At 49.2% G+C, this 27,185-nt stretch overlaps 1 protein-coding gene across 2 annotated transcripts in view; it reads right to left on the bottom strand.

The window, feature by feature from the left end:
• Nucleotides 1-927: 927 nt before the first annotated feature.
• DOCK2 (dedicator of cytokinesis 2) overlaps nucleotides 928-27,185 on the bottom strand; it is a 475,105-nt gene continuing 448,847 nt past the window's right edge. For both annotated transcript variants that reach the window (XM_032403689.1, XM_032403690.1), the window contains 11 exons: nucleotides 23,272-23,353; nucleotides 22,010-22,094; nucleotides 21,126-21,212; nucleotides 15,146-15,322; nucleotides 13,608-13,691; nucleotides 8,048-8,185; nucleotides 6,375-6,502; nucleotides 5,253-5,424; nucleotides 4,105-4,225; nucleotides 2,419-2,558; nucleotides 928-1,497 (listed from right to left, as the gene is read on the bottom strand). In XM_032403689.1, the coding sequence (XP_032259580.1) occupies nucleotides 1,435-1,497; nucleotides 2,419-2,558; nucleotides 4,105-4,225; nucleotides 5,253-5,424; nucleotides 6,375-6,502; nucleotides 8,048-8,185; nucleotides 13,608-13,691; nucleotides 15,146-15,322; nucleotides 21,126-21,212; nucleotides 22,010-22,094; nucleotides 23,272-23,353 (1,277 nt within the window). In that variant the 3' untranslated portion in view covers nucleotides 928-1,434. The remainder of the gene's footprint in view (nucleotides 1,498-2,418; nucleotides 2,559-4,104; nucleotides 4,226-5,252; nucleotides 5,425-6,374; nucleotides 6,503-8,047; nucleotides 8,186-13,607; nucleotides 13,692-15,145; nucleotides 15,323-21,125; nucleotides 21,213-22,009; nucleotides 22,095-23,271; nucleotides 23,354-27,185) is intronic.

Genomic DNA, 27,185 nt, shown 5'->3' with positions numbered 1-27,185 from the left:
GGCTTAACAAGGGGAACTAGAGCCCCCAGGAAGAGACTGGGGTGGACAAAGGCTACAGGGACTCAGGCACCAAGGTGTCTGAAAGACAGCACAGGGTCACGGTTAAAAGCCAAGCTTCCCGTCTGGTTGCCTGGGTTTGAATCCCAACATTTCCACTTACCAAGCGGATGATCTCAGGTCACTTCATGCCTCTGCATCTTCATCTGGGTAATAATCGTACCCACCTCTTAAATCTTAATATAGGAAGCTAATTCTTATCATGTCTGTAACACTGTGCTGGGCACGGTCAAGCTCAACCAATTTGAGCTCTTATCATCTTTCTCTCTCATCTCTCACTACCCCCAGGTTCCCATCTCTAAGAAGTGAGGTCTACCCCACATCTCTAGATAGCTCCGTGTTGCCATGTACTTAATATCCACCCAATACTGACATCTTTCCCCGATGGAGTCCTTAGCCTCTGCCAAGACCTCTCCCTGCACAGTTCCCCTGGGCTATGTTGGTGAGACTCTGCTCCCATGCTCTCTTCTCTGCCCGGAGGAGCTCCTCACCTCCCTTGGGTCTCATCTGAGAAGCCTGGCATTCCTCCAAGAAAAGCTACCACTTCTGACTGGATGACAAAATCCAAAGACCAGACCGTTTGTCCACTGTTTACCTAACTCTTGAGCATTTGGTTGAGTGGATTTTCTATCTGTTTCCAAAAGGGGAAAAAGGTAATATGAAGATCACCTTGAGGAAGATTGTGGCAGATTTTCTGGCTTGCCTATACCCCAGCATTCAGCCCCTAAGGAACTGGAATCATGGAGAAGACTCCTGGGGGTGGCATGGACAAGGAGGGCAAATCTGGCGCTGTGACAGGCTGGAGCCAGGCCCCTCACCATCACGGCAGGCCCTGGATGGCCTGCCTTCCCACCCTCTCCAGGCTGCAGGGACGCTGCTGATGGAATTATGCAATAAGGCTGACTGGAGCCATGCACCCATTTTTATTGTCGGTAAGAAAACAGCAATGCTTTGGAGAAGATCAGCTAGGAAAATGACTGGCTGGTTGTATTAAAAAATGTAAAGTACAAAACTCTTAACCAAAAATAAAATAAAAGAATATTTAAAAGGCTTTCTGTTAAGTGCTAGAACTTAAAAAAATGAAATAAAAATACAGCTCCTTATACTTAAGAAACCGGGTAATAAAAAGATGCACCTAGGATGTTGGGGAGAGCGTGGTGGGAGAGAGCATCTTTGCTGGCTCCAAATCCAGGCGGGGGGCATTCTCACCCGCCACCCGCATAACGGGGGTGGCCAGATCAGCCCTTGTTCCCTCTGAGGGAGGGCAACTGGAAGGAGGTCTCCCCACTGTTTGAGACCTCAATGTCCCACCGTGTCTCTCTTCTTCCAGAAAGTCCTCTCTCTGGCTCTCCTTGTGCGGCCCCAGTCAGCAGCTGCTCACAGGTCCGACGACAGGAAGTCAGAGATCTGCTTGCCTTCTTCAGGGGATTTGCTGGCCAGCTTTGTGGGAAAAGAAAATAAACACACACACCCCCGGGATGGGATTCTCATGAGCGCCAAAGCGGGGCTTCCCCCTTGCCGTCACAAGGATCCCTGCCCAAAGCCCCATGAGTGCAAGGTAGCATGACCCTGACCATGCCCAGGGAGGTGGTAGCCCACTGTGGTTTGAACACAGCCTTTGTGGTCTCCTGCACTGTGGGGACCCAGGCCAGTCACTTCCCTAACTCCGGGAGCCCTGTACATTCCTCCCAGGGGTGGTGGCAGGTCACGTTGGACAAGGTCTGGAAAGTGCTCCGCGTGGTGCCTGACTCACTGCACGCTCACGGTAAACTTGTGATTATTAAAGTAGCCGAGCTCCGGTTTATATCATCTTGAGGATCAGAAGTGTCAGCGGGACTCCTTTTTAATCTTGAGTAAAGACTGACAAGTAACAATAGGAGGTGGGACTTGAAAAGTCAGGGCTTGGAAACTCACTTTTAATTAGTAGGATTCTGTAATATAAGTTGAATAGGAAAGCTCCTCCAAAAAAATATTAAAAAGAACTTTGAGCTTCCAAAGATAGCCAGCTGTTGTGGCTCTGACAGGTGCACCAAAGGGCAACTTAGGCAAAGGATGGTGACCGGTCCTGAAGTCCCAGGGGCCCTGTGTCTCCCCTTGGCATGTTCCTGCAGCCCAGCTGGGGTCAGTCCTGCTCAGAGACCAGGGCCCAAGAGGAGAACTGCGGTGGGGGCATTTCTGGCTAGTGTCACAACCCCTGCGGGCCCTGACCATGCCTCCCGGGGAGTGTGCAAACATGCATGCGTGTGCATGCGCACACATACTTGCCTTCCCTCCTCACCCCCAATTTCTCCTCTCTGCGTTGCTTTCTTCCCACACCCACCCCCCACATACGCTTGTCTTTCCACCCATCTGGGTCCTCACCATCGTCTTGAAGAACTGATTTACTTTCTTCCGTTTGAGTGTCTTCTTGTCGTCCGAGAGAGGGAAGAAGGTCTGGCTGAGGCGGGGGGACGAGTTGGCGTCATCCGTCGTAGGCATGCCTGCCACTGAGAGCGTGAGGGCTGGAAGGAGAGCGGGGAGAGGGAGTGAGCGGGTGCGCGGAGGAGAGGTGGTGCCCAAGGGACAGGAGGGTGACGTAGGGGAGGCAGGCAGGAGACCGGCTGGGGGACAGAGACAGAAACCAGGGAGGACATGTCACGGTGCCAGGAGGAGGCGGGAAGGACTGCTTGTTGCTTGAAGGGGGCTGTTGAAGCTGTCCTCCTGGGCACGGCTTGCCAACCCCCCTCCCCCCGACCCGGCAGGGGCCTGCGCCTGGCCCGATCATAGTCTTGTCAGGGCTTCTGAGCCAGAAACGTGGGGGACCTGGGGGAAGGCCCCCTGGCCGCTGGGGCCCTGATTTCCTCAGGGAAGGTGGCCTTTTGCCCCAAGGTGGGGAGACCATGTGAGCTCACTCTTCCTTCACCTTTCTTTCTACACTGGGAGCCTGGATTTCTCATCTTCCCCAAGGCAGGGGCTGGTGGAGAGAACTGGTAGCTACAGCTCGCAGCTCGCAGACACGCAGACCTGCCTACTCGCTACTTCTTGATGCTCGTTTCAACATTGGTAACATGTGGACAAGAGCACAACCTCCAGGGTATTGTGGTGGTGTGAGCAGATGACCGTGACATGACTGTGTGTCCGGCCAGATGCCATAGCTCAGGGGCTGTCCTGCCTGGTGCGGCTGGGCAGGGGTCCAGGGCGTTGTTCCAGGAGCAGAGGGCCTGGCCTACACTCAGCCTCTGCCCCTTCCTAGCTGGTGATGTGTGGGAGACTGACATTGCTAATACCTCAGTTTTCTCATCCACACAGTGGGGCTAATGACATCATCTACTTCATAGCTGGGTGTTGAGGTGTAAATCAAAGATGAAGAATTTAGCACAGGGCCTGGTGGGGTCAGCACTCAAGAAACGGCAGGTGTCTTTGCTGCGATCGGCCTGCCGAGCTCCACAGGGCAGCACGGGTCTGTCCTGCCCTCCCTGCCCTTGCCCTGCGGACAGCGGCACGTCAGACGCAGGGACCTCAGGTGTGCCCGTCCCCATCAGGGTGGCAGAATCCCCCTCTGTGACGTAGGAACGGCCATCTGTGTGCTGCTAACCTCCTCCCTGGACAATGAAGGAGTGGTGGCGGAAATACGTAGCATCTATGAATCAAACGCTCTACGACTAGAAGATGTGGTGGCAATTTCTACAAGTTCCAGAAATAGTGTTCCAGGTCAAAAAAGGAAACACAGGGCTTCTGGCCCGTGGGGGGGCCGGGCTAACTGAGAATGCAGGGCTACCTGGTTTGACAAGTGGATTCCCAGTGAATCCTGAGGACCAGAGGGACAACAGGCCTCCAGCCCAGCCCCAGGTGGAGCTTGCAGGTCAGCTTCCCCTACAAAAGGGAGTGTGTGTGTGGTGTGGTGTGGTGAGAGCTCAGAGGACAGGGGGCCTCTGAGCAGAACCTCTTGCCCCCAGGATGCCTGGCCCTTTTGCTACATAGATACAGTCCTCACCCACCCTCCACCCCCCAGGCTGGTAGCCCTGCTATCTCTGTACCTTCCGGTGCTGCTGGTGGCAGGGTGCATACCTGGGATGGTGGGCATGGACTGACTGGCAAAACTCATCTGAGAGAGGATGGATGCCCTGGGGGGGATGGCTGCATGCTCCGAGAGGTTGGTGTCACTCATGAACTCGTGCTTCCTGGAAAGCTGAATAAATACACCATGCATATACACAGGCATACACACCATGCACACCCACCCACCCACCCACACACACACATACCACAGAGGCTTAGCATCAGGCAGCTCCTGGCCTTGAAAAATCAGTGATAAGGGCTTGGCAAGGCTTCTGTGTACCTAGTTTCAAGCTGACTATTCTTTTTTGTATCATTCCATGCCAGGCTGTCATGTACGGTTGCATAGGTTGCATACTCTATAACTCCAGGGGTTGGGGGACATTCATTTAGACAATCATGTAAATGATACCCCCTAGAACTGTAAAACATGGAGGACTTTTTTCCAGTCTTGTCCCCTGGCAAGAGTAGCCTCCGAGGTCTACAGGGAAGTGTGTGGCGGATCTTTTCTTTACTGGAAGGCATTTTAGTTTGACCCTTGCCCTTTCATCCCGCACCCCTCCCTTGCCAGTACAGTTAATCCCTCTCCCCTTCCTAGGCTCTAATAATGCCTTCAACAAACTTCTCTTTCGGGGGAAACTAAGATTTGCACCCAATGACACCAAGTTTCATTATTAAATAGTTATTAGTTGTAAGACAAAAACTCTCAAAGTCAGGGCAGTGAGAGTCCATCTCTGCATCTGCAGCTGGGCTCCTGGCTCGCTGGAGGAGCCCAGCAGGGGCTGAGATGACAGAGGTTGGAATGGCCCTTGGGCCAGGGACACGGGCTGGAGATGTAGAAACACCCAGCCCAGCACTGGGAGGGCTGCTCTCTCTCTATGAATGCCACAGGCAGCTTCTCCCATCTGCCGCATGGTGGGAAAGACACGCACGGGCTGGAGTCTAACAGCCAGGGTTCAAATCCCAGCTCTGTCACGTCAGGCTGTGTGGACACCTGCAGCACTTCGCCTCCCTGCTCCTCAGACTCTGCCTCTGCATCAGCTACTTCACTGCAAACGTGAGGCTCAAATGGGACCTTGTCTCAGGGCCCCGGATAACATGCCTGGTGTATAGCAGAGATGTGCTAATGGTGTAAGAGGCATCCTGCCAGGGCTGCTCACCCGCTTCAGGTCCGACTCGGCTGCTGCCTTCTCGTCCGCAAACACTACACTGCTCCTCTTGGCCCTCTTCTTGGACCTCCGCAGCTTGACTTCCGGCAGAGTGCTCCCCATGGAGATCATCTCCACTGGCTCTGCTTTTGGAGTCTTAGGGGTTGCTAATTCCAGATCAAAGCTGAAGGGCACAAGGGGTAGCAGTAGAAACTGCAGTTAGAGCTTCAGGGGAACTGCCTTGCAGGGACTGAGGCTGGCTGAGCTGTCACTACAGGGGCCGGGGGTAGATCAGCTAAGCTGGCAGAGTTTGGGGAGCCACTTGCTTAATTTGCAAACATTCAAAATACAGAGTAAAATGAAATTGAAGGAGGTGAGCCATAAGCAAGAAAGACTGGTGGTGAGGAGAGACACTTGTTAAGATGTGGCTCTGGATTCAAATCCGGCACTGCCACCCTTTACTGAATGCCTTTGGCAAATCACTCAGCCTCCCTGAGCCATTCTTTCCTTCCAGTAAATGCAGGTGTTTGCAGGACCTTGCAGGGCAGCCATGCAATGAGGCCTGAGGGCCCCTTAGCATGGTCTTGCACGCGGAGAGTCCCCGGTTCACGTTCCCACGTCCTCAGGATAGTGGAGTCAGGCTGGGGGGAGCGGAAGACACCAGGACGGCGGAAGGGGAGAGGCTTTTCATGGGGTGAGGGAGAACCTTCCTCCCCTGCAGAGGGATGGGTGGGTGCAGGAGGGGCAGCTCTGCAGTGGGGAGTTGGGGGGCGGCACCCGGATAGAGGAGAGGAGAAGCCAGACTGAGGCAGGCTGGGGGTGGTGGGGGGAGGTCTGGCTGCAGAGATGGCCAGGCTGGGAGAGTGCCAGCCATGGCTGTCCTGCCAGGGCCTCAGGAAAAGCCACCTTGGGCTTGGGCCTCAAATGACCCCTCTCAGTGGCACTAAGAAGAGCAGTGTCACAGTGTGGCCGTGAGGGTTTTAGTGAGGCACCAGCTAGGGAAAGGCTTGGAGACACAAGGGTACGGAGGTGGCAGACGGGTGGGCTCTGGGGCAGAAGGAGGAGCAGCAAGGCTTTGCTGGGGGCCGGGGGCGGGGGGCAGGAGTGCAGGGGGCTCCCGGGGCAGGCACTGACCTTTCAGGGGTGGTCTTGCTGGGGGTGCTGCAATCAGAGTTCATGGAAGCCATGGAGATGATAGACATCTGCCTGTAGGAGCGCAGCATTGACCGTGGGCGGCCCACGCGCCTGTCCTCGAAGTCGGGCTGCAGGTGGGGAGAGCAGGGAGGTTAGCAGCAGGCCCTCGGGCTGGATGGGCCGGCTCCTGTGGTGTCTCCTTCCCGCTGCCTCCTCCACCTGAACAGGGCTCCACTGCTGCGCAGAGCAGGGCGGCCGCACGATTCCTGGTGGCTGACGCGAGGGCGTTGTGGTTTTAGAAAAGAATTGGGCTGGCCTTTATTCCTTCCTTGTTCCTGGGAGGTGACCTCGTAACCCCTGCGATGTCCCCAGGGACAGGAGTGTCCTCATTCTTCGTGGGGGCCCCTGATACTCATGAGAAGACTCAGGCTGGAGGCCAGGCCGGAGGGACCAACTGTGGGGTTACAGGGTCAGGCTTTGCCCCAGGTGATAGATGCTCTACCTCCAGGGAGGGGAGGGGCTTGGGACAGATTTCAGTCAGGTGGCCAATGAGTCACCCCCTCATGACTATGTAGTAAAACCCCAGTAAGAACTTCCAACACCCTGGCTAAGGTAAGTTTCCTGGTGGGTAATCGTACATGGATGGGCGGGTGACATGTCCTGAGGGCACATCAGCTGTGTGATTGGGACCCTCCCAGACCTCACCCTCTGCATCTCTTCATTCGGCTGGTCCTAATTTGTATTCTTTGCCATAAAACTGTCATCGTAAGCATAGTGCTTTCTTGAGTTCTGTGGAATTCTGTGAACCCGAAGGGGTAGAGGGAACCCCCAAATTTGTAACCAGTTGATCAGAAGTGCAGGGGCTTGGGAACCCCAGTGCCTGAAGGGAGGGCAGTCTTATAGAGGAATCTGCCCTTAACCTGTGAGATCTGACCCAATTCTGAGCAGTTAACAGAATTGCAGTGCAGTGTCATGTCATGGCTGGAAGACACAACTCGTTTCGTGGAAAAACTTGGGTCAGAAAACAAGAGGCCCAGGTTTACCTCTACACTCTTTTAGGAACTCATGACCCCCTCTGGGCCTCAGTTTTCTAATCTATAGAATCAGAGGCTTGAGCCACATGGCCTCTACAGGACCGCACAGCCTTGATGTTTCAGGATTCCACTTCCTGGGGAGGAGGATAAAGATGTCCCTGTGAGCACCAGGCCACTGGCCTCTTTATGTCACAGAGCCTATTAGTGGCCCAAAGCACTTGCTTTGGAGGCCAACAGAGCCAGGTGAAAATTCTGTCCTGTACTCACTTGTTATGTAGCCTTTGGCAAGTTACTTAACACTTCTGAACCTCCAAAAGAGATGTGAGGAGTTGAAAATCATTCCTACTTCCCAGGCGTGTTGTGAGGACTTAACAAGTCGTAGACACCAAGTGCTGAGATCAGACTGGGCACATACTCGGTGCTTCGGCAGTCCCTAAGTGGGGAGGGCTCACTTTGCACCTGGGGTTTGTCTGGGGGTGACCGTGAGGGACCATGTTTACAGGAAGCTTCCCCTGGATCAGGTCTTCCTCCAGGGCAGGTTCCTTTGCTGGGTCCCTGCCAGCTCACATCCCCACTGCCCCGCTCCCCACACCACACTCCACCAGTCTCACCCCTTCCAGCCACGGGGACCACACATACCATTTCTCTGACACCATACTCCTTCTCCACCTTCACTTTCAGGTTCTTGAAACATTCTTCCATCCGGTCATGGAAGGGTCGCAGATTCTCTGACACCCTTTTCTCATGGATTTTAATCCCAGCTCCCAGGAAGGGGATCTGGAGAGAAAGGTGGTAGATGATGAGCCACAGGCTGGCTTCCTGGCTGCAGGTTGGGACCTGGCCCGTGAAGGTGGGTGAAGTCACACTGGCCTGCTCAGAACTTGTCGAGGGCACTGGGGCCTCTGAGACCTTCACACAGGGTCAGCAGCCCTGGGAAATGGGGAAGCTGCAGCCCTGGGGTTCACTCTGGAAGGGGAGAAACACCTCTGGCCACCCTTGTCCCCTAGGAAGATCGGACCCCCATTAGAGGCTGTATGTTTGGGAAAATCTTCCCCTAACGAATCTACTGAGGGACAGGGTGTGGGGCTAGCAGGGAAGAAGCTCTTGGCGCTCACCTAAAGCCTTGCCCAAGAAGCTCTTGGCAATGCAAAGGGAAAGAATGAATGTCAGAAGCTGGGGGATAGAAGAAAAGAAGGGCTGAAAGGAAAAGGAGGACTGACACAGCCTCGTCTTATAACATGGGAGGTCTGGTGATACTTTATGTGGCTGCTGAAGAAAGACAGAGAAGTTTTAATACATTAAGGTACTGGCCAATAGGGAATTTTTAAAAGGTGATGTAAAAGCCTTGGGAAGGTGGGGGAGGATGAGGTGACAGATGTGAGGGAGTTAAACTCATTTATCAACAAAGGAGGTCAATGGGATGCTGTCTTAACGGTAGCTAGAAGGAAGAGCAGCCGAGCCATGGTGGCCACTACTAGAAGGAATGCTGAGAGAGTTAGTGATGTGGCCCCAGCGAGACATAACTAGGGGTACAAAGAGGTAGAATATAGATTATTTTGAAGAAAAGAAATCAACATTTCCATGATGGTGACATAAGGACACTGCTGCATCCTTCTTTGGGAGATATCCCTGAAAGGACAAGGTGAGTGAGCAACTGAAATCTTATTTGACCTACACCATGTCCAGTGGATGGAGGATGGCAAGAGACCTCCCGGAGCAGAGGAAGGGGTTAATGATATGAAGAGGCCAATCTGCCTCAAGGAACCTATGAGGGACTTAGGGATTGGAGGCAGTAGGTACCCCAGAAAAGTCAGGGTGACTTGAGGAGCTCAACACAGAGGGATAGGTTGAAGTTCTGTGACAGGAGCAGTTAGATCTCCAGGTCCTCATCACTTCACCCTGTGGCCAAGTGTTTTATTTTCCCATTTCCCCAAGAAGAAGGAGCTTATCCTTTAGAACAATTAGAACAAGGAGCTCTGGGCTCGAGGGTACCAGGCACAATGGAGGGCAGGGATGGGGAGCCAGACTGGAAATGGGGGTTGGAGGGGAAGTCTGCACACTGACAGGAAGCCCTTCACTCCCCAAGTCCCAGATTCCAGCAGCATCATTGCCAGGATTACCATTCCTATGTTTGAAAGATGTGTAGCTGGAGAAAGTGAATGGCACTTGTGGATCACTCAGTTACCATATAGTGATGCCATCTAGTTGACAAAGCTATCACCCATGCACATAGAGTTTCACTCAGCTCTTTCGTGCCTCAGTCTTAACTATGAAGATCGCCAGACATTGGAGGAGGCTTTCCAGTATGAAAGACAGAGATTAGAACCAACAGAGAGGAAAGAAAGCAAAAAGGAAGGAAGGAAAAAAGGAAGGAAGGAACAAAGGAAGGGAGGAATAAATGAACTAACTTAGAAAAAACAGGGAGAATAAAGAGGACCTAAGGAAACATTATTTTTAAAAAGTTTAATTAATATATAGAAACAGAAAAGATCCTCCATCCATGAAACAAAGATCTTATTTAAAAAAAGAGGAATGGTAATAGAAATCCCACATATAAAAACTAATAAGATATCATTAAAGAATGGAGGTACATTTATAGCTTGAGGTTTACATACTAACAAAGACAGGAAATCAATTATCTAGGCATCCATCTCAAAATTTTAGTAAAAGAACAGCAAATTAAATCCAACAAGAGTAAAAGGAAGGACATAATATAAGGGAGAGTAGGTATGGATGACAAAGGAAACAAACTTACAGCAGAGAGGATTGAGGAAGCCAAAGCCGATTCTTTGGAAAACTGTTTCTTTGTATCCAGCAAGGCTAAAGATGCTTGACCTGGAAATTCTAGTACTAGATACATACTGAGGGAAGTGAGTGCTTATATTCACCAAAAGACATGAACCAGAACGTGCACTGCAACTTTATTCATACTACACAAAACCTGAGAGCAACCCAAATGTCCACCAACAAGAGAATGGATAAATAAATTGTTATGTTATTGTTATGTTGTATATTCATATAATGGATGAAGGAAACAAAAAACATAGATCTCTGATATATGCAACAACCTGGCTCAAAGGCATTGTGTTGAGCAAAAGAAGCCAGACACACAGTAGTAGATACTGTGTAGTAGTACATATGTATAATACCATTTATATGAAATTCAAGAACAGGCAAAACTAACCTATGCTGATCGAAGTTTGGTAGTATCTACCAGAGCTAGATATTCTCATGTACTATAACCGACTCCATGCCTAGGTACACACCCATCAGAAATTATGCAAACGTGTGCCCCAAAGACACATATAAAGATATTCAGAACAGCATTCCTTGTAATAGCCCCAAACTACAATCAACCTAAATCTCCATCAGTTGAAAAAGAAATAAATATGTTTCGGTAGAGTTACACAGTCCAGCTGTACAGACTATTATACATCAGTGAAAACGGATGAATGTTAGCTATGTACAACAAGATGAATGAATTTTACAACCATAATGTTGAGCAAATAAGTTAGACCCAAAGGACGCATACTGTGTGGCTTCATTTGTATTATGGCCAAAAATAAGCACAAGTAAACTCCAGTGTTTAGGAGTGAGTGCTTGAGTAGTAAAAACTATTGTAAAAAAGCAAGGAAATGATTACTGTGCAAGCAGGGTAATAGTCAGCCATGGCGAAGACTGGCAATGATACAAGCGAGGCTTACAGACACAAACTGGCTTCTGGGTCCTGGCAGAATTCTACTTCTTCATCCAAGTGGTGGTCATATGGGTGTACATTTTGTGATATCAATGCACTGCATATTTTTGCTATGTGTACTTTTCTGTTTGTAATATCTCACAACATGTTTAAAAGATGAATATACTGTAGACATCTGTCCACGCTGATAAATACAGAGAAAATCTTTACAAAGAAAAAAAAATTAAGAAGCAATCAATCTTGAGATCTGTGAAATCTTGAACACAAAAAAGTACTTGGCAAGCTTTGGCTTTTGTTGTGTTGCTAGACTAGGGGCAAGGACATTCCCCTTTGAAATCGAAAGTTCTCAGGCTTTGAGAAAAATCCAAAGTGTATCTGGCTTTGTGAAACTAAGATCCAATTTAGAATTAAGCTCCAAGAGGTCAGGGAGCAGGCCTAATTTTGTCCAGCACTATTTCTGTTGCTGGGCACACAGGAGGATCTCAGTGACTACAAGGTACAAGAATGAGTGGTTAGAAGGGACAAGGAAGAGCTAATTCCCTGTATGTAATATTATAACAAGGCAGCCTTCACCATGGCAGGGCAACACCTTTTGAATGTTAAGTGCCCATAGTTAGGGTGCCTGGACTCTGAGTAGGAGGGACATGGCCCCCTTGTAGGGGGGGGTACCAGGTGGGGAGTGGGCTTCTGTAACATGGTGGCTTGTTGGGGGCGGGGTGGGGGGGGGGGGGAGGAAATGTTACGGAGAAGGTGGCCACCAGGGGCCGCTGTCTGAAGAGGCCAAGCTAATGGCTCTTAGAAGCTGTAACAGCTAATACATGCTTTCAAAGTCTCCCTTCTTTTTAGTGTCCCTCCATTAGCTCCAAGACTTGGAGAGAATTCTTTTAGAAGGCACAGCCTGGCACAAGCTGTGCTCTGAGGCTGAGGTTCGTGCTTTGGCTGTGGTGGACACAACATGGAAGATCCATTACCAGGTGATAAGCCCTGCCCGGTGGAGAGGCCCAGGGCAGTGATATGGATTGAGAATTGACACCCAACAACCAAACAAATTTGTGTGAGCTGCTAGCCCTCCCTGGGGCATCCCAGAAATGTCTGAGAAAGGAACCCAATCAAAGCCAGGCCTTCCTGATTGCCGGGCTGGAGGTGGTGAGGGGGAATACCATTATTTGAGTATTTAAAGGGCATGATGACCTCGGGAAGCTGGGGATCTTGGGGATGTTTGGGTTTCACAGGTGGCACAAGGTAAGAAGGGAGAGAAAATTCCAGACACACAAAATCCACTCAGGAAACCGTGTCTATGCAGCACTTGCTGTTTCATTTTTAAAGCCTCGTTTTGCATAAATTGGCAGTGGCAGAGAAGGACCTGAATTAGGAATCCTTATTTTAAGAAAAGAGGCTGCACCCAATGCTTCTCATTCCCTGATTTCCCTAGAGTAACAAAAACTCCCTACCACAATAGCTTGCTTTTCTTTGCATGGTGACTGGCAAGAAGGGAGGGAGGGAGGATAGGCAGCTGTTAACTGCTTTCCCCAGCTCTGTGCCTCCCTCTCTCTCCTGCCCTCTGGAATCCACCTGGCGTTCTGGCCGCTGAGTGGTCCCTGCAGAGCAGGTTCATGTTCGAGGAGGGGGAGTCTTGTCCTTTGGAGGCCTCTGGGGGGGGAGGTGGTGGACTGTTTCGCCTCCAGGGAGTAGGGGAGAGGGGGAGAGAGAAATAAAAGGAGAGAGAAGGAGGGAGAGAAAACATAGGAGAGGGAGCCAGAGAAAGGCAGGGAGAAGGAGGGAGAGAAGTGGAGAGAGGAGTAAGATGTGAGGGGCAGAGGGAGGCAAAAGACAGAGGAGGGATAGAAGCAAGGGAGGTCTAAGAGAGAAGGAGAAAGGGACAGAGGCACAGGAAGACAGAGACCGAAAGAGAGCACGGAGGGAGGAGATGGGGTGCAAGGAGAGAAGAGATAGAGGGGAGACAAAGACAAGCGGGGTGGCAGGAAGGACAGTGCCTTCCAAGTTTTCTGGCTTGGCTCTGGAGGTGCAGAATGCAGGCTCTTTGACCAAAAACCCACTAAATGAAGGCCTCAATTATTTTCCAAACCTGATAATCCATCTGAACATTATATGCAACAAACTGGGTCAGCTTTAGGAGGTGGGGGTGGGGGCCAAAATCTATTATCTGATTGGTGCGTGCCAGGTGGGGGTCCTGGCTTTCATTTCAGTCCCACTGGGAAAAGCCACCTCTTCTGAATTCCACGTGCATTCTTAGCAGCATGCAGAACAGCATCGCTGCTCAGCACCTGTGTGGCGCCCCAGGGGCGCAGTGCCCCAAATCCCAGTGCCAGTGCGAGCCTGCTCATGGGAGATGTGGATTCAGAAGAAGGGCCAAAAGTCAAGGGACGGGAGAAGGGGTTAAACTTGGCCATGCCAGCCAGAGACTAGCTAGCAGAGGGGACGCAGCAGGGAGAGGGCAGGAAGGAGGCAGGGTGACCCCACCCCGGCCCAGCTGTGTGTTACCTGCCACGCAATCAGGTCCTTGAGGCGGCTCAGTTTTTCCTGGTCATCCGGGTGATCCCTTGTGTACTCCTCTGTGAAAAAGGCCTGGGGAGGACAGGCAGGCATTTGGGGTTTCCTATTCATGTGGCCTGGATCCCACAACGGATCTCTCTGTTACTAGAAAAGGACGCTATTGCGGGGGCAGGCTTGAGGTCACATGTATTTGGATAGGGCAGGGCCCTGTAGGACGGACATTGTTTCCTCTTCCTGAAGGCTCAGATCAGAACCCACTGGACAAGGGCCACAAACCCCACGTAAGTAGTTCTCAAATTCTCCAGGGAGCAGAAGCATCAGCATCACCTGGGAACTTGTCAGACTTATATATTCTTGGGTCCCACCCAGACCCACTGAATCAGAACCTCTGGGTGGGGTGGAGGGTGGAAGGAGAAGCCGGCCTGGGATTCTGATGCTCCTTCAAGTTTTGGAGCATTGCCGCAGGGAAAAGCACGCAGGAAGGTCTTTCGGCTGTGGTGTTCCAGCCCTCCTCATCACCTCCCTTACTGTGGGTGCCCCTGGCAGCCCCTAGCTCTTTCTGGACTTATGTCCTCATGTGTATGCACATACATAGGCATATATTATCACCCCTCAAGGCTGAACAAAGGCTTGCTGATGATGACTAATGGGATATCCAAGAGTAGCTAGAAGGACTGCTTGGGAGACTGAAATTACTGTCCCTGAATTATACTACTGCATTGTATTCTTAGTTTTACATCAGTGGAGGACATAGGAAAGATAAATAGGGAAATCATTATGAGATGTATTAGAATGAGGAGTCCATTTTCCCCCTCTGTGCCATTAATGTACGGACTAGGTAAAAGCCAAATAAAGCCTTCTTATTCTACTTCAATGCTGGGGAAAGCTATGTCCCTCTACTGAGAAATTGGCATTTTCCCCTAGTGGAAAATGTGACTCATATAACCACTGGCATTTCTCTTTTTGCCGTAGATACCAGGAGGCTCAAAAATAAAATCTGTGGCTAAAATGTGTGGGCATCTCTGGAGAGACCTTATGACCCAGATGCCTAGATTATAACTCCCATTTTGGAGTTGATCTCCTATCCTTTCTATATTTTCACAGATTCTGGGTTTCATTTCTTTCCATTTGTAGAGGTCATTTCGAGCATCTGTGGAAGAGATGGGTTCACACAGGTGGCGTGTACTTGGATGTGTGGCTCCTGTACTTCTGTCATCTGGCCCCGATCCAGGGCCTTTCCCTGAGGGAGGTGCGCGGATGTGCCCAGCGGAATAGGGGATCCTTGTGGCCTCTGCTCCCTCCTGCTATGGCAGAATGTGGCATTGAGGGTGGAAAGGAGATGAGAGACGGGCTGTAGAAACTCTGGAAGGTGTCTGAGGTCCCACCAAGCTGAAGTGTCCCTTTGGGGGACACACAGCCACAGTAAGATAGTGACATGCAGCTACATCTCTGCCCCCAGGCCCTCCTGTCACTGCTCTGTGGCCACAGTTGGGGGGGGGGCGCGGCTGGAGGGTGGAAGCCCTCACCTTCTCGTATTTGGCGAACCCTCCCATGACAGCGGGGTCCACGATCCCGTTCAGGAGCATGGAGAGTGGGTTAATGGGGAGGCTCTCGTCACTCTGGTACTGGTTGATCATCATCAGGATCTTCTCATTGGCTGTGGACATAGTTTCGATGGCATTCTCCAGAGGGCTAATTGTGGTCTGTTGAAAACGAGATCACCAGGAAGAAAGGGCCTTAGCACGTTGCTTTAAAAACAGATATAATTATTGGTATTGATTTCATTTCGGGTTGGAATTCAAATGAGGCAATGCTCCCCAAGGGGCTGTAACAGGCTCTTGTTATAATCAGTGAGTTCTAGGGGCTGTCTTCCATCTAGGGAGAGACAGGCTAACTTTCTGCTTAGTGAGAAAGGCATTTCCCTGGGGAGGAAGAGGCGGGGGAGGGGGAGTCTCAGGCCCTTGCTGGGATTTCAGAGGCCCGGTCTGCTCCAGGGAGGGTTTTCTCTTCTTATTACCTGGGCGAAACACGCTCCAATTCAGCCCCTCCGGTTGTGCACCTACCGTGTGTGAGCTACTAGGTGTGTGGGCAGCTGGTGATCTGGTCACTCCACCTGGCTCATAGTAGGTCCTAAGGTTGGTTGGTGTATAAAGGTCACTGCTCCAAGGCAGGCTCAATTTAGTTGAGAAGATCAAACGAAACCCCTTTCTAACACCTCTTAGAAAGCAATATAAACGGAGTGCCATCAGATGGGAACTGGCAAAACAGCGTGGTTTTCAAAAGATGGGATCTGGAATTCAAAACTGAGCCAGGGGGTCTGCACACTTTTTCTGTAAAAGGGCCAGACGGTAAGTACTTTTTAGGCTCTGAGGCAAGGACACAGCCTGCTACTGTAGAGAGAAAGCGGCAACAGGCCGCATGGAAACGAATGAGCCCCGTTGTTGGTTGTTACAATCGAACTATTTACCAAAATAGGTGCAAGTGGGGTCCGGCCCACAAGCCATAGTTTGCGGACCCTTGAACTAAACAAATTAAAACTGAGTATAAATCTCAGCTCTGCCATTTTTTCTAGCTGTGTGACCTTGAGCACATTTTCTAACCCTTCTGAGCCTGGGTTGACTCTGGTAAAATGAGGACAGAGGATAAAAAACCTGCTTCAGAGAGTAGCTGGTAGCCACTGTTATTAATTCTTGTTGGTGTTAGGACAGAGGCCAGCAGTTGTCCTTGAGAAGGGAAGTCTTGCCAGCAAGGCCGGGTAGAGCCTGGACGGAAGGGTCGAGTAACGGGAGAAGACTTCTTGGCAGAAGGGACCCTACACTGGATCATCTGTGACATGATGGTCATATAGTGCCTGCCTCACTGGCAAAGGTTGTTTGAGATAATACAGCACTTGACTCATAGGAGAGTTCTTTAACAGTTGGCACTTGCTAATTGTTATAACCATTGTGTATGAGGACAGACGGCCTCTATAGCCATGCTCTTGGCCATCTTTCTAAACCATTTCCATGGATCTGTGAGATCCTAGCCTCCACACCCCCTTGTTTCTGGACGCTTTTGAGGAAGGCTGCTCTCTGCCGCCGTACGAAGGCCCCAGGAGTAGACTCCACCTCTGTTTCCTTCTCCTCCTGCCACATTCACACAAACACATTCAAACATGCATACACATGCGCTTGCACACATGAGCTCGCACACACACGTGCACCCGGACAAGGAGGGAAATGAATTCCCGGGGGTGGCTGCTCAGGCTGGTGGAGGCTAAAGTCCATACGCCACAAGCTACAACCCACGGTCTCATTTCCGTCAAGCACACAGACCAGCCCCGCAGGGACTTTACAAAGCCAAGGTCTAGACTGAGTTCTAAGGAAAATCTATCACCACTCCTGGATTTCAACAATAGCCTGGCATATCTGAAACACGCAGGATTTAAGGTGAATTATTAAAAATGGGAAGTCCTATTGATTGGCTTTTTTCCTCATTTCTGAAGCTATTTTTGAATCTCTAAGTCTTTAACCTCATTATAGCCATCAGGAACAGAGAATGAGAATGAAAATTCTTTTGGTTTCTCACCTACGCTGAGTTTATAGCTCTCAGCAGAGTTATGGGGGTTATGTATTTGGTGGGAAGCCCGGATGTCAGGGGCTGATAACAGGAATAAAAGCAACGGGGGTTGGGAGGATGGGTTAGCCTGGTGATGGGTATTGAGGAGGGCACGTTCTGCATGGCGCACTGGGTGTTATGCACAAACAATGAATCATGGAACACTATATCTAAAACTAATGATGTAATGTATGGGGATTAACATAACAATAAAAAAATTAAAAAAAAAAAAAAAAAGCAACGATCATGATAATGGGGCCGGCTCCATTTACTGATCGCCTCCCAGGTGTCAGCCCACGCTGGGCTTACACCACACCCAGGTACTCTCCTTTTGTTCCCTGGACAACAGGGGTCGCTTGCCCCAGGGCAGATGGCCGCAGAGCTGGGAGGGAATGGGGGGAGGGGTTCCTGAGTCAAAAGGCAAGCTCCTCTCACCACAGAAGGCCCACTCTGCTACCAAACTTGGCTTATTATTGGTTGTTAGGACTTAGTCAAGCCCTCGGATCTCTGGCCCCTTTTCTGAGTCTTGGTTTCCTTATCAGCAGTATAGGTTTGTAATGCTTGCCCAAGTTGCTGTGAGGGGAAACTAAATTATCAGGAAGCAAATAGTTTATTTGGAAATAGTTTATTTCCAAAATTATCTGGAAATAGTTTTAAGGGGGAGAAATATCAGCCAAAAGATGAAGTGATGGTAATCCCTTCAAGGGCATTTCATATTCTTCAAAGGCATTTCCCTCATATCACCCTCCTAAATCCTCTTACGAATCCCATGAGCTGCACAAGACAGGCTAAGTTATTATTACAATTTGCTCCTACCACTGATGACTTGAACAGTTCAAGTCCCATTCAGGGCTTCAGTGACTTCATAAGCCAATAACGGCACTGGAGAAGAACCAGGCATGGGTTTGCACACTGCAGACCTGTAGGCCAAACTGGGCCTGGAGAGGCCTCTCATTTAGCCCAGACACGTGTTCTCATGTTTTAGATTTAATTCAACAGGAGGGAGATTGCCACAGCTACGCCATGCCCTGCTGTCTTAATGGGATTATTTCACATAGTTGCAATACCTTCCTGGGTTCGGAAGGTTTTTGAATTTGTAGCTCTTGGGCTAAATGACCTCTACAGTGCCTTTCAGCTCGGAAATTCCATAGTTTTTCAATCTCTGTCTTACAGGTAATGAAAACCAAGGCTCAGAGATATACAGTGTTCGTCCAGCATACATAGCTTGTTAATGCCCCAGCTGGAAGGGGTCTCCGAGCCCCTGGTAAAGACTGCGTGTTCCCAGGGCCACGAACAAGGAAAGAACCCTCAGTTCACAGAACCGACACTGGAATTCTATCGGAAAACACCGCTCTGTACAAACAGTACTGTAGTCATGACAATTCGTGCAAGAAACAACTGACAACAAGATACCAATTCATATAAGACAAAAATAGATTTTTGAAAATGAACTCACTCAGCAGGCATGAAACTTTGATGTCTGAGACATCCTGAAGTTCTTGGTAACTCAACTGAGGGAGGCTATTACAGGTAAGTTCACTCCAATCAACTTTCTGGACATTTTCCAAACCCCTTCTCTCAGAAGGCACCCGGATAAATGAAGCAAAACAAAAAGGTTGGCTCTTTCCTAACTTCATAATCCTGAGTTCACAAAACAAGATAACCAGCTCAGATATTAAGGGTTTCTGCATATTAACTGAGTGATTGAGTGATGGCTTTATTTAACAAATAATCTTGAGCACCAATTATGTGCCCGAGATTAATTTTTGCACTCAGAGATAGGGTCGGGAACAAAATAGCCAAAAATCTCTCTTCCTGGAGCTTATATTCTAGTGGAGATTATATTATAATATGTTATCATGTTTAAAATTCTATGGGGGGCACCTGGGTGGCTCACTTGGTTAAGCGTCTGCCTTCGGCTCAGGTCATGATTCCAGAGTCCCAGGATCAAGCCCCACATCAGGCTCTCTGCTCAGCGGGGCGTCTGCTTCTCCCTCTCCTTCTCCCACTCCCCCTGCTCATGTTCTCTCTCTCTCTCTCTCAAATAAATAAATAAAATCTTAAAAAAAAAAAAGCGACCCATAGGCAAATTATGTAGTGTATTCGGGGGTGATGGGTGCTTTGAGGAGAAACACCATAGAGGGGTTGGCGGGTGGTGGGGGAGGACAGGGAGTGCAGCAGGAACTCCCTCAGTCTGCCCACAGCCTAGCTGGAGCAGAATACCACCAGAGGATAAGACACAGCCAGGGCCAATGGGTGGAGGCTATATATTAGCAGAAAGTTTCTGATTCCTCACCTCAAAAATGGGATTGGTGAGAGTATATATGTCTCAGGGTTTTGTAAGGATTAGATGGGATAATGCTGTAAAGCCCTTGATACTGTGCCTGGGACACCTGTCAAAGCTTATCATGTACCAATGTGTCCCATGAGTAAAGAGCATGAATAGTTTTTTCTTTCCAGGGTGCCGCTGATGTCGGGATGGGCTGGGGACACGTTTAGGAAGGAGAGAGTGAATCTGGTCCAGATGTCTGATATAGGAGGTGAAAATCAAATCCCACTTCTTCCACTAAAGCTTAAATAACCCGCAAACTCACATGGTACATCAGTTCCCTCATCTGTGAAATGGGAGAATAAGAATATCTACTTTGCAGTCCTGTGGAGGGGTTTAGGTGAGATAATGCATGTGAACAGTTTAGCACATGCTTGATAAAAGTTTGCTGATGTCATCATCATTATGATATTTTCCCTAAGGTCTAGGCCAAGCCCGTGAAAAGGAGATTGGAGGGCCATCAAGCTGCTGGGGGACAGTAAGGGCTAGAGTGGGATGGTCTCAAGCTGATAATACAGCAGCTTGACAAGGTCAGCCAGACCATGTCCCTTCTTTGCTCATGGCTCCAGGTCAGTCAGTGGAAAAGCTAAAGTCCTTATGGTGGCCTACGAGGTCCTGCAAGATCTGGTATCAGGCTCCAACTACTCACCCTCACTTGCCGTGAATCAGACACAAGCACGTTCTGTCCCCAGGGCCTGTGCACTTGCTGGTCCCGCTGCTAGAATGTCCTTCTCTGTGATATCTGCGTGGACTACTCCCTCACTTCCACCAGGCCTTCCATTTTGGCAGGGAGGCATTCTCTGACCACCCTATTTAATATAGCAGCACTCCGCCACCACTTTTATTTTTCCCCATTCTGGTTATCACCATGACATTATTATACTTACTTCGACTTTTCAGTATGTCTTCCCCACTAGAATGTAAGTGCCACTGAAAAATCCCTAGGTGCTTGACATGTGTTGGGTACTCATTAAATATTTATTAAATGAATAAATGAATGACACCCTGAATATGTCCCCATGTTTCAAGTTTCCTCATAATCACCCTGGCCTTCCCTTTGCATCCTGGGAGCTGCAAGATCCTTAGCTGTTTAAGGACCTGGAGGCCCTGAAGGGTGTTGAGAAGCAAAAGACATGCTATCTCCCCAAGGGGAGTTCAAACAATTGCAGTCTAGCCAGAGCTTTGCCTCTGTGTGATTTCCTCTCTCTGAGCCTCAGTTTATCCAACTATAAAATGGGTTCACAGTGGGATTCTGCAGAGGAGCCCCAAGGTGCTGCTGAGATAGGAGGAGATGAGGATATGACTGAGTGCATGGTGTTCTAGGCCCTGCCTCCCTGCTGCACCCAGCCACAGAAGCTTCCATTCATCAGCTTTATTACAGGATTCTTGTGTAGGTTTCATTTGCCAGGGGGAAAAACTTGTCTGATGCTTAAGAGAGAAATCTGAACGCAGGTGATCTGGATGGTACCACAGGTCCCTTCTTGCATTGGAATTCTAGGCTTTGAACAAAAGCTTGTCCCCTTCTTATAGTTTAAAGGGGCTCCTGAGACTGGCTATGCCCGGAAGGCCTGGAGACTCACCTGGGACATGTGAACCACCTCAAACCAGCGCAGGATCCCTGGAAGCTTGTATGCAGTTATGAAGGAGGTTCTCTCGATCCACATCGACTGTCCCATAAGCAGGGGGTGGTAAGGACAGGAAAACAACACACTTGATGAAAACTGGCCATCAGAGAAGTTTGGCAAGAACCCAGCCAGGCCCCCAAACCTCTCATCTACTCAGAGTCCAGATAAATGTTGCAAGACTCAGAAACATACTCCCACCTTATCCTTAAGAATTCTTTCCCAATGTGAAGTTAAAGTTTTCCCTGGATTTAGGCCCAGTAAGTCTTAATCTGTGTCTCTGAATCGTCAGGATTTTTAAGCAATATTGAATGCATCTACCTGCATTGTCTGGGGGGAGGGTTCACAGTGTTACATTCTTAAAGGGCCAGTGACTTCCAAAATATGAAGAATCACAGTCTAAGGCAAAGAGCTGAGAGAAACTTAGAGCCACCTCCTCATGCCAGCCTTGGGAACAGAAGACAGATCCTAGCTGGGAAGCACACAGGGGATCCTGGGACTGAAATCCCTGTGGCTTCTTATTACTATTTTTTTGGAAGGTTTGACTTCATCAACACCCCTGCTTAGCCTGAGGGTTCCTACCTTCCGGAAATGTCTGAAATGCCCTGTGGTTGAAAAGGCCTGGTCTGTTTCTTGAAAGTGGAGAGGCTCAAGAAATGAAAACAAACCCAGTGGAAAAGACTGGAGAATGGGTGTCATCATATTAATAGATGTTAGTTTTACTTCTTTCTGCTTTGGAACAAATGCCCTCCCATTCTGACACTGGCAGGTGCCTGCTCTGGTTGGTAAAGGCGGCCCTGGGGGAATGATCAAGGCTGCCGAAGGGGAGGGGAGATACTCACGGCAAACTCATTCTCAGGGTCGACGGTCCCTTTGCGCACAGGCCGCGAATAGTGGAACTTCTGCACATAGTTGGATTTATAAAAGCTGCAAGACAAGAAGAGGCAGAAGCTCCTGGTAACATGCCAGGCTGCTGATACAGAACCTGAACTGACCTTGTGCTGTCCAAGGAGGCTCATTACAGTAAACTTCAGGTCTGGCAGTATCCTTGTTGTAGCATTTAAAATCAGGTGCTCCTGGCAAAGTGATTTAGAAGCTAGACTAGCTGGATTAGTCTTATGTCCTATGAGAACATGGTACCCAAGGAGTTGGAATTTTAGCATTAATGCACACCTGTGACCTCAATGAAGGATCTAGATATGCCTAAGGTCCTAGCCTCACGTCCCAGGAGTATCTTCTAAGGATTTCCTTAGGTATCCCAAGCACCCCCCAAATCACTCTTCCCGAATCTCTAGGGAGATTCTCACACTGGGGCCAGCAGGGCACGGTGCTAGCTGTATAGGTGTTATTCCTTGCCCACAGCATTGGACTGAAGGGTGAGGGGGGGCTCAGACCCGAGTTGAGCTAGACCTGCTCTGCTTCCTGCCCTGGTGTGAGGCTGCTGGGGTGGACTGCCTTGCCCTGAGTCGACAGGCCCTTCTTCGCACAAAGACCTCCTACTTCCCAATGTCCTCCCAGGTGCTATAGTGGGTACCTGGGTCTGAGGAGGGTAACCTGGGCAGCTCGGAGGGGTGCCCCACAGAACCCCTGCCTCATGGCCTCATCACTGACCTCGTGATCTGCTTCTGAACAGATGGAGACCCACCTTCCGGCTGCTTTCTCTAATGCCCCTATAGCCAGAGCACATCCGCTGTCATTGCACAACCTCAACAAATGCTGAAAAGATGTCCCTTTGGAAGAACGTGCTCAGGATGAGCACTGTCCCTGTGTCCCCACCCTGCCTGTCGCCTGCCCAGCCCACAGTCTGGCTATGGATTCCTTGGAACCACTCTGTCATCTCCAGCTCGGTGCACGTCATTGCTGCTTTCTGAGGATTTGCTGTGCCTCGTTCCTCCCATCTCTGGCTTCAGCCTTTTCAGGGGCAGAGCCCAGATGGCTAATGGGGGGCAGGTGATTCTTTTCCCAAGAGGAAAAGGGATAAAAGGCTGGCTAACCCAGAAAAAGAACTGGAAGGGCTCCAGGGCCTGTCCTGCCACTAGCTCAGCTTGGCGGCCCCATAGGATTTTCTTCCCCATCCCTCCTTCCAATGAGCTGTGGGTCTTACTTTATTATCTGGTCAGGCACAGGCTTATTCTTGAACCTTGGGTGTTCATCCAAGACCGGCTGGACAGTGAAACACTGGATGTCTGGGATTCCTGCTGTTAAGGGCTCACACCGTGTTGTCGGCTGTGGGAACAGTTTCAAATATAGCAGGTCCCAGGTGAGACCTGCCTGGACAGCCCTTCTGAGGCCAAGTTTTACTGAACCTCAGGTTGCTGGCTGCCAGCTAGGTCCTAATGAGAAGTTAGTAGTCACCCTGGTCCTTAACAGAACTGCCTGTCACTTGCAACCTTATCCCAGGGCTCAGGCCCTGCTAAGAGTTGGTTAGTGGTCCTTAATCATCATCATCATCATCATCATCATTTCTATATTAACAGTAATACCATCTAATGAATTTATAGTTCTCAATCAATTACAGAGCACATCTCCCCATGGTCTCCTTTCATCTCGCCAATTCCACTGAGCAGTGTTATTAATGTAAGTCGTCCCCCTTTCATAGATGAGGACATCAAGGTCAAAGAAGCCAGACTAATTGTTGAAGGTCACACAGCTTGTGAGAACAGAACAGAGGTTTGTATTTGGGTCTGTTAACCCCCTGCTTGGGGTTCCTTGACTCCAGACTCCAGTGTGGTTCTTTGCCCAGCAGCATCACATCACCTGGAGGCTTGTTAGAGATGGTGAGTCCCAAGCCCTACCTCAGACCTATGGAATCAGTGTCTGTAGTTTAAGATCTTCAGGTGATACCTATGCATCCTTAAGTTTGAGAAGCACAGCTTTAGAGCATGCAAAGAGATATCATTTTGTGTTCCAACTCTGAAAGCTTGAAAGTAACTGCCTGTGGCAGGATTGTAAGGCCGTGTCCAGGATCAGTGGGAAACAGTTCTATGATTGATTAGTGATGCCTGCCACAGGCACAGGCAATGGGAGCGTTATCTGCCTATTCTAGACCTTTATTCATTTTAAGCTGATAACATGGCCATCCAAATAAACAAAACCAGTCATCACTGGTCTTATTCCCTGGTTCCTCCTTCCCTTCCTCTGCCTTCCATCTCCTTTACTCATCTCTCTTCTTCAGGTGTCCAAGTACTCTCATCTCTTCATTCTATCCAATGACCACCATAACTCCAAAAACTCTCTCCTGAACCTGCAATTTCTGCCAACTAAGGAATCACAAACTCCTCTTATTGGCATTCAAAGTTACTCTAATATGACCCCAACCCATGTCCCACCATTATCTCTGGCTATCCCAAAGATTCTTCTATGCCCTTTGCTTGAAATATTTTCTCATATCATCCCCTCTCCCTGTGAGCCCTTGAGGCAAATGTCCTATATGACAGGCTCCGTGAGCATTCAATTTACCCCCAGTCAGGTGTCCTTTCCTTCCTTTGACTCTCCACGGCATTTTGCCTGTACTTAGGACTCTTATCTCTCTAGCTCCCTGTCTTCTTCTCCTCCCAAGCCCTCCCACCACACTGGGAGCTTTCTGATGGTAGATTCTTTCACACAGAAGAAATGGCTAAAATATAATTCCAAGTTCAATTGTTCCCCTCTGATAAACTTAGTCCATACTAATATGCTGGGGATTTAATTGTTTTACCTCTGGAGAATATTTCCACATTAAATGAGAGTCCCTCAGAGAGAAAGAGAGGGAGGGGGGAGAGAGAGAGAGAGAGAGAGAGAGAGAACACAATGCCAAACCTCACTGGAAGGATTTCTGTAATATTCAGGAAAACCATTCTCTTTCTCAAGCCATACAGCCAACAGCCTTCTCCGAAAGGGAAACCACTTTGGTTTCCACACTAATCCATTTATGTATTATCCATGGCTGTTCTCCCGCTACAACCACAGAGTTGAGTAGTTATGACATAGAGACCACACAGCCCACAAAGACTAAAATATTTCCTATCTGGTCCTTTACAGAGAAATTTGCTAACCCTTGTTTTAGAGAAGGTTTTAGGTCATATTTACTGATCTTAGCAATTGGCCTCAGTCCAAGAGGAGAATCCAAACCTGTCCTGGGGAAGCTAGTGACACTAGAGCCCTCAAATCATGTCCAGGAGGATGCATGGTTAGACTGTCTCAGCACATGTTGAATCTATGCATGGAACTGTGACCCCAAGTTCTGGGCAGGGGGAAGATGGGAGATAGGAGACACTCAACTAAGAGACCTTTGCTTCAGATGTCTTCCCCCACTTGATACTTAAATGAAAAGACATGAGATGTGTCACCCTTCCAAGCTGCTTGTCAGCTCCACTAGAGAAGGTAAGAGAGCAGAGCATTAAGAATTCAGATTTGGGCAATAAGAAGACCTGAGTTCAAATCCTAGCTCTATCAGTTCCCAGGACCTTGTGTAAGCTGCTTATATTTTTTGAGCCTTGGTTTTCTTATTTGCAAAATACAGAGAGTAATAATCCCCAACTCATAGGATTACTACAAGGCTAAAATGAAACAATGCATGAAAAATGCCTGGTGCATGGTGAACAGTTAATAAAGAACATTCTCTTCATGAATCTTGATGAAAGTGATGGCATTATAGAAAGAATACAGACTTTGAGATAGATCTTAGAGTTCAGATCTTCCCTCCATCACTAACTAGGTTTGTGATCCTAGGAAAACCACTTTACTTCTCTGCCCTACACATTCCTTCCCTATGACATATGACAAAAATAATACCCATCTTATAGAGTTTTATGGGGTTAAAGAAATAATGTTTACAAAGCACTGAATCTCATGCATGGCATGAAAAGGACATTTAGCAAATGTCAGCCCTTTTTCCTTTTCCACCTGATTCCTGGCACTGAATCAGGCCCACATATGATGAGATGGCCCCATAACCCATGCTCTCCCTCTGCCCCAAGCTACAAGACCACAGCTATTCAAAGCCAGGAGTCCACTTAAGAAGGGCCTTAGTACTAATCTCCTGTCTCATCTGTAACCAAAATCACATTTGTAACCAGTCAGCCCCAGGACTAGTTGCATTTCCTCTCACAAATACCATGGTAGAGCAGGCATGAAGGGCAGGTGAGCATAATGAAAAGGTTACAGATGAATATTTATCACCCAAGGGAAAAATATTTGGATTAAGGTTCGGCAGACTTAGCAGCCCAGCCATGCAACCTGTCAACCCCATTTTAAAGGCTGTAACTTAATTTGTGCTACAGGGTGCAGTGTGGGGAGCCAGGGTGGGTGAGTGCATCTCCACTCAGCTGTCTGCCTGCTGCTCGGGTTTCTATGCTCTCTGCCCCCAGGAGTCCTGCCTCCTGCCCAGTGTCAGCTCCTGGCCCTACAAACACCACCACTGATCCAACCTCACTGGTATCATCTCGTGTCTCCTGTGCCCTTCTTTGCGGACTCCAATGAGCTGGCTTCCTCCCTGTGTCCTTCCCTCCTTCTAGTCTCTATTTGTCTATCTCTCTTTTCTTTCTCTCTTATTTCCCCTGTCTTTCTATTAATCAACAAGGAGTTTCTCAGTGTCAGCTTTGTGCACCGAGGCAGGTGGTGTGTGTGTGTGGGGTGGTTATTGTGGTGAACAAGGCAGTGCAGGCCTCTGCCCTCCCAAAGCTTACAGTCTAGCTTACGTGGACCTTTAAAAAGCACGAAAGATAGCAGATTAGGATCAACTCTAAAGAAAACAAACAGGGTTTGAGACACGAGGCTCATGAAGAGCTCAGAAAAGGCAACTTTAGATAAGTGACCAGGAGAGTCTCTTCCAGGAGGTGACACCAAGTTCAATCTGATGGGTGAAAAAAGAGCTATAGGGGAAGGGCATGACACACAGAGGGAACAGAAGATGCACAGGCCCAGGGGGAACCAGGTAGGTATGTTTAGGCAACAGAAATGAGGCCACTGTGGCCAGAGGGGTACGAGAGAGGGAAGGAATCATGGGGAGGGGGGCAATGACATTGGAGAGGCAGGCAG

This window comes from Phoca vitulina, unplaced genomic scaffold, assembly GCF_004348235.1.
Source record: "Phoca vitulina isolate PV1807 unplaced genomic scaffold, GSC_HSeal_1.0 scaffold6, whole genome shotgun sequence".
Classification (NCBI taxonomy): domain Eukaryota; kingdom Metazoa; phylum Chordata; class Mammalia; order Carnivora; family Phocidae; genus Phoca; species Phoca vitulina.
Note: the sequence above shows the minus strand (reverse complement) of the source record. Positions and strands in the feature narration are given on the sequence as shown.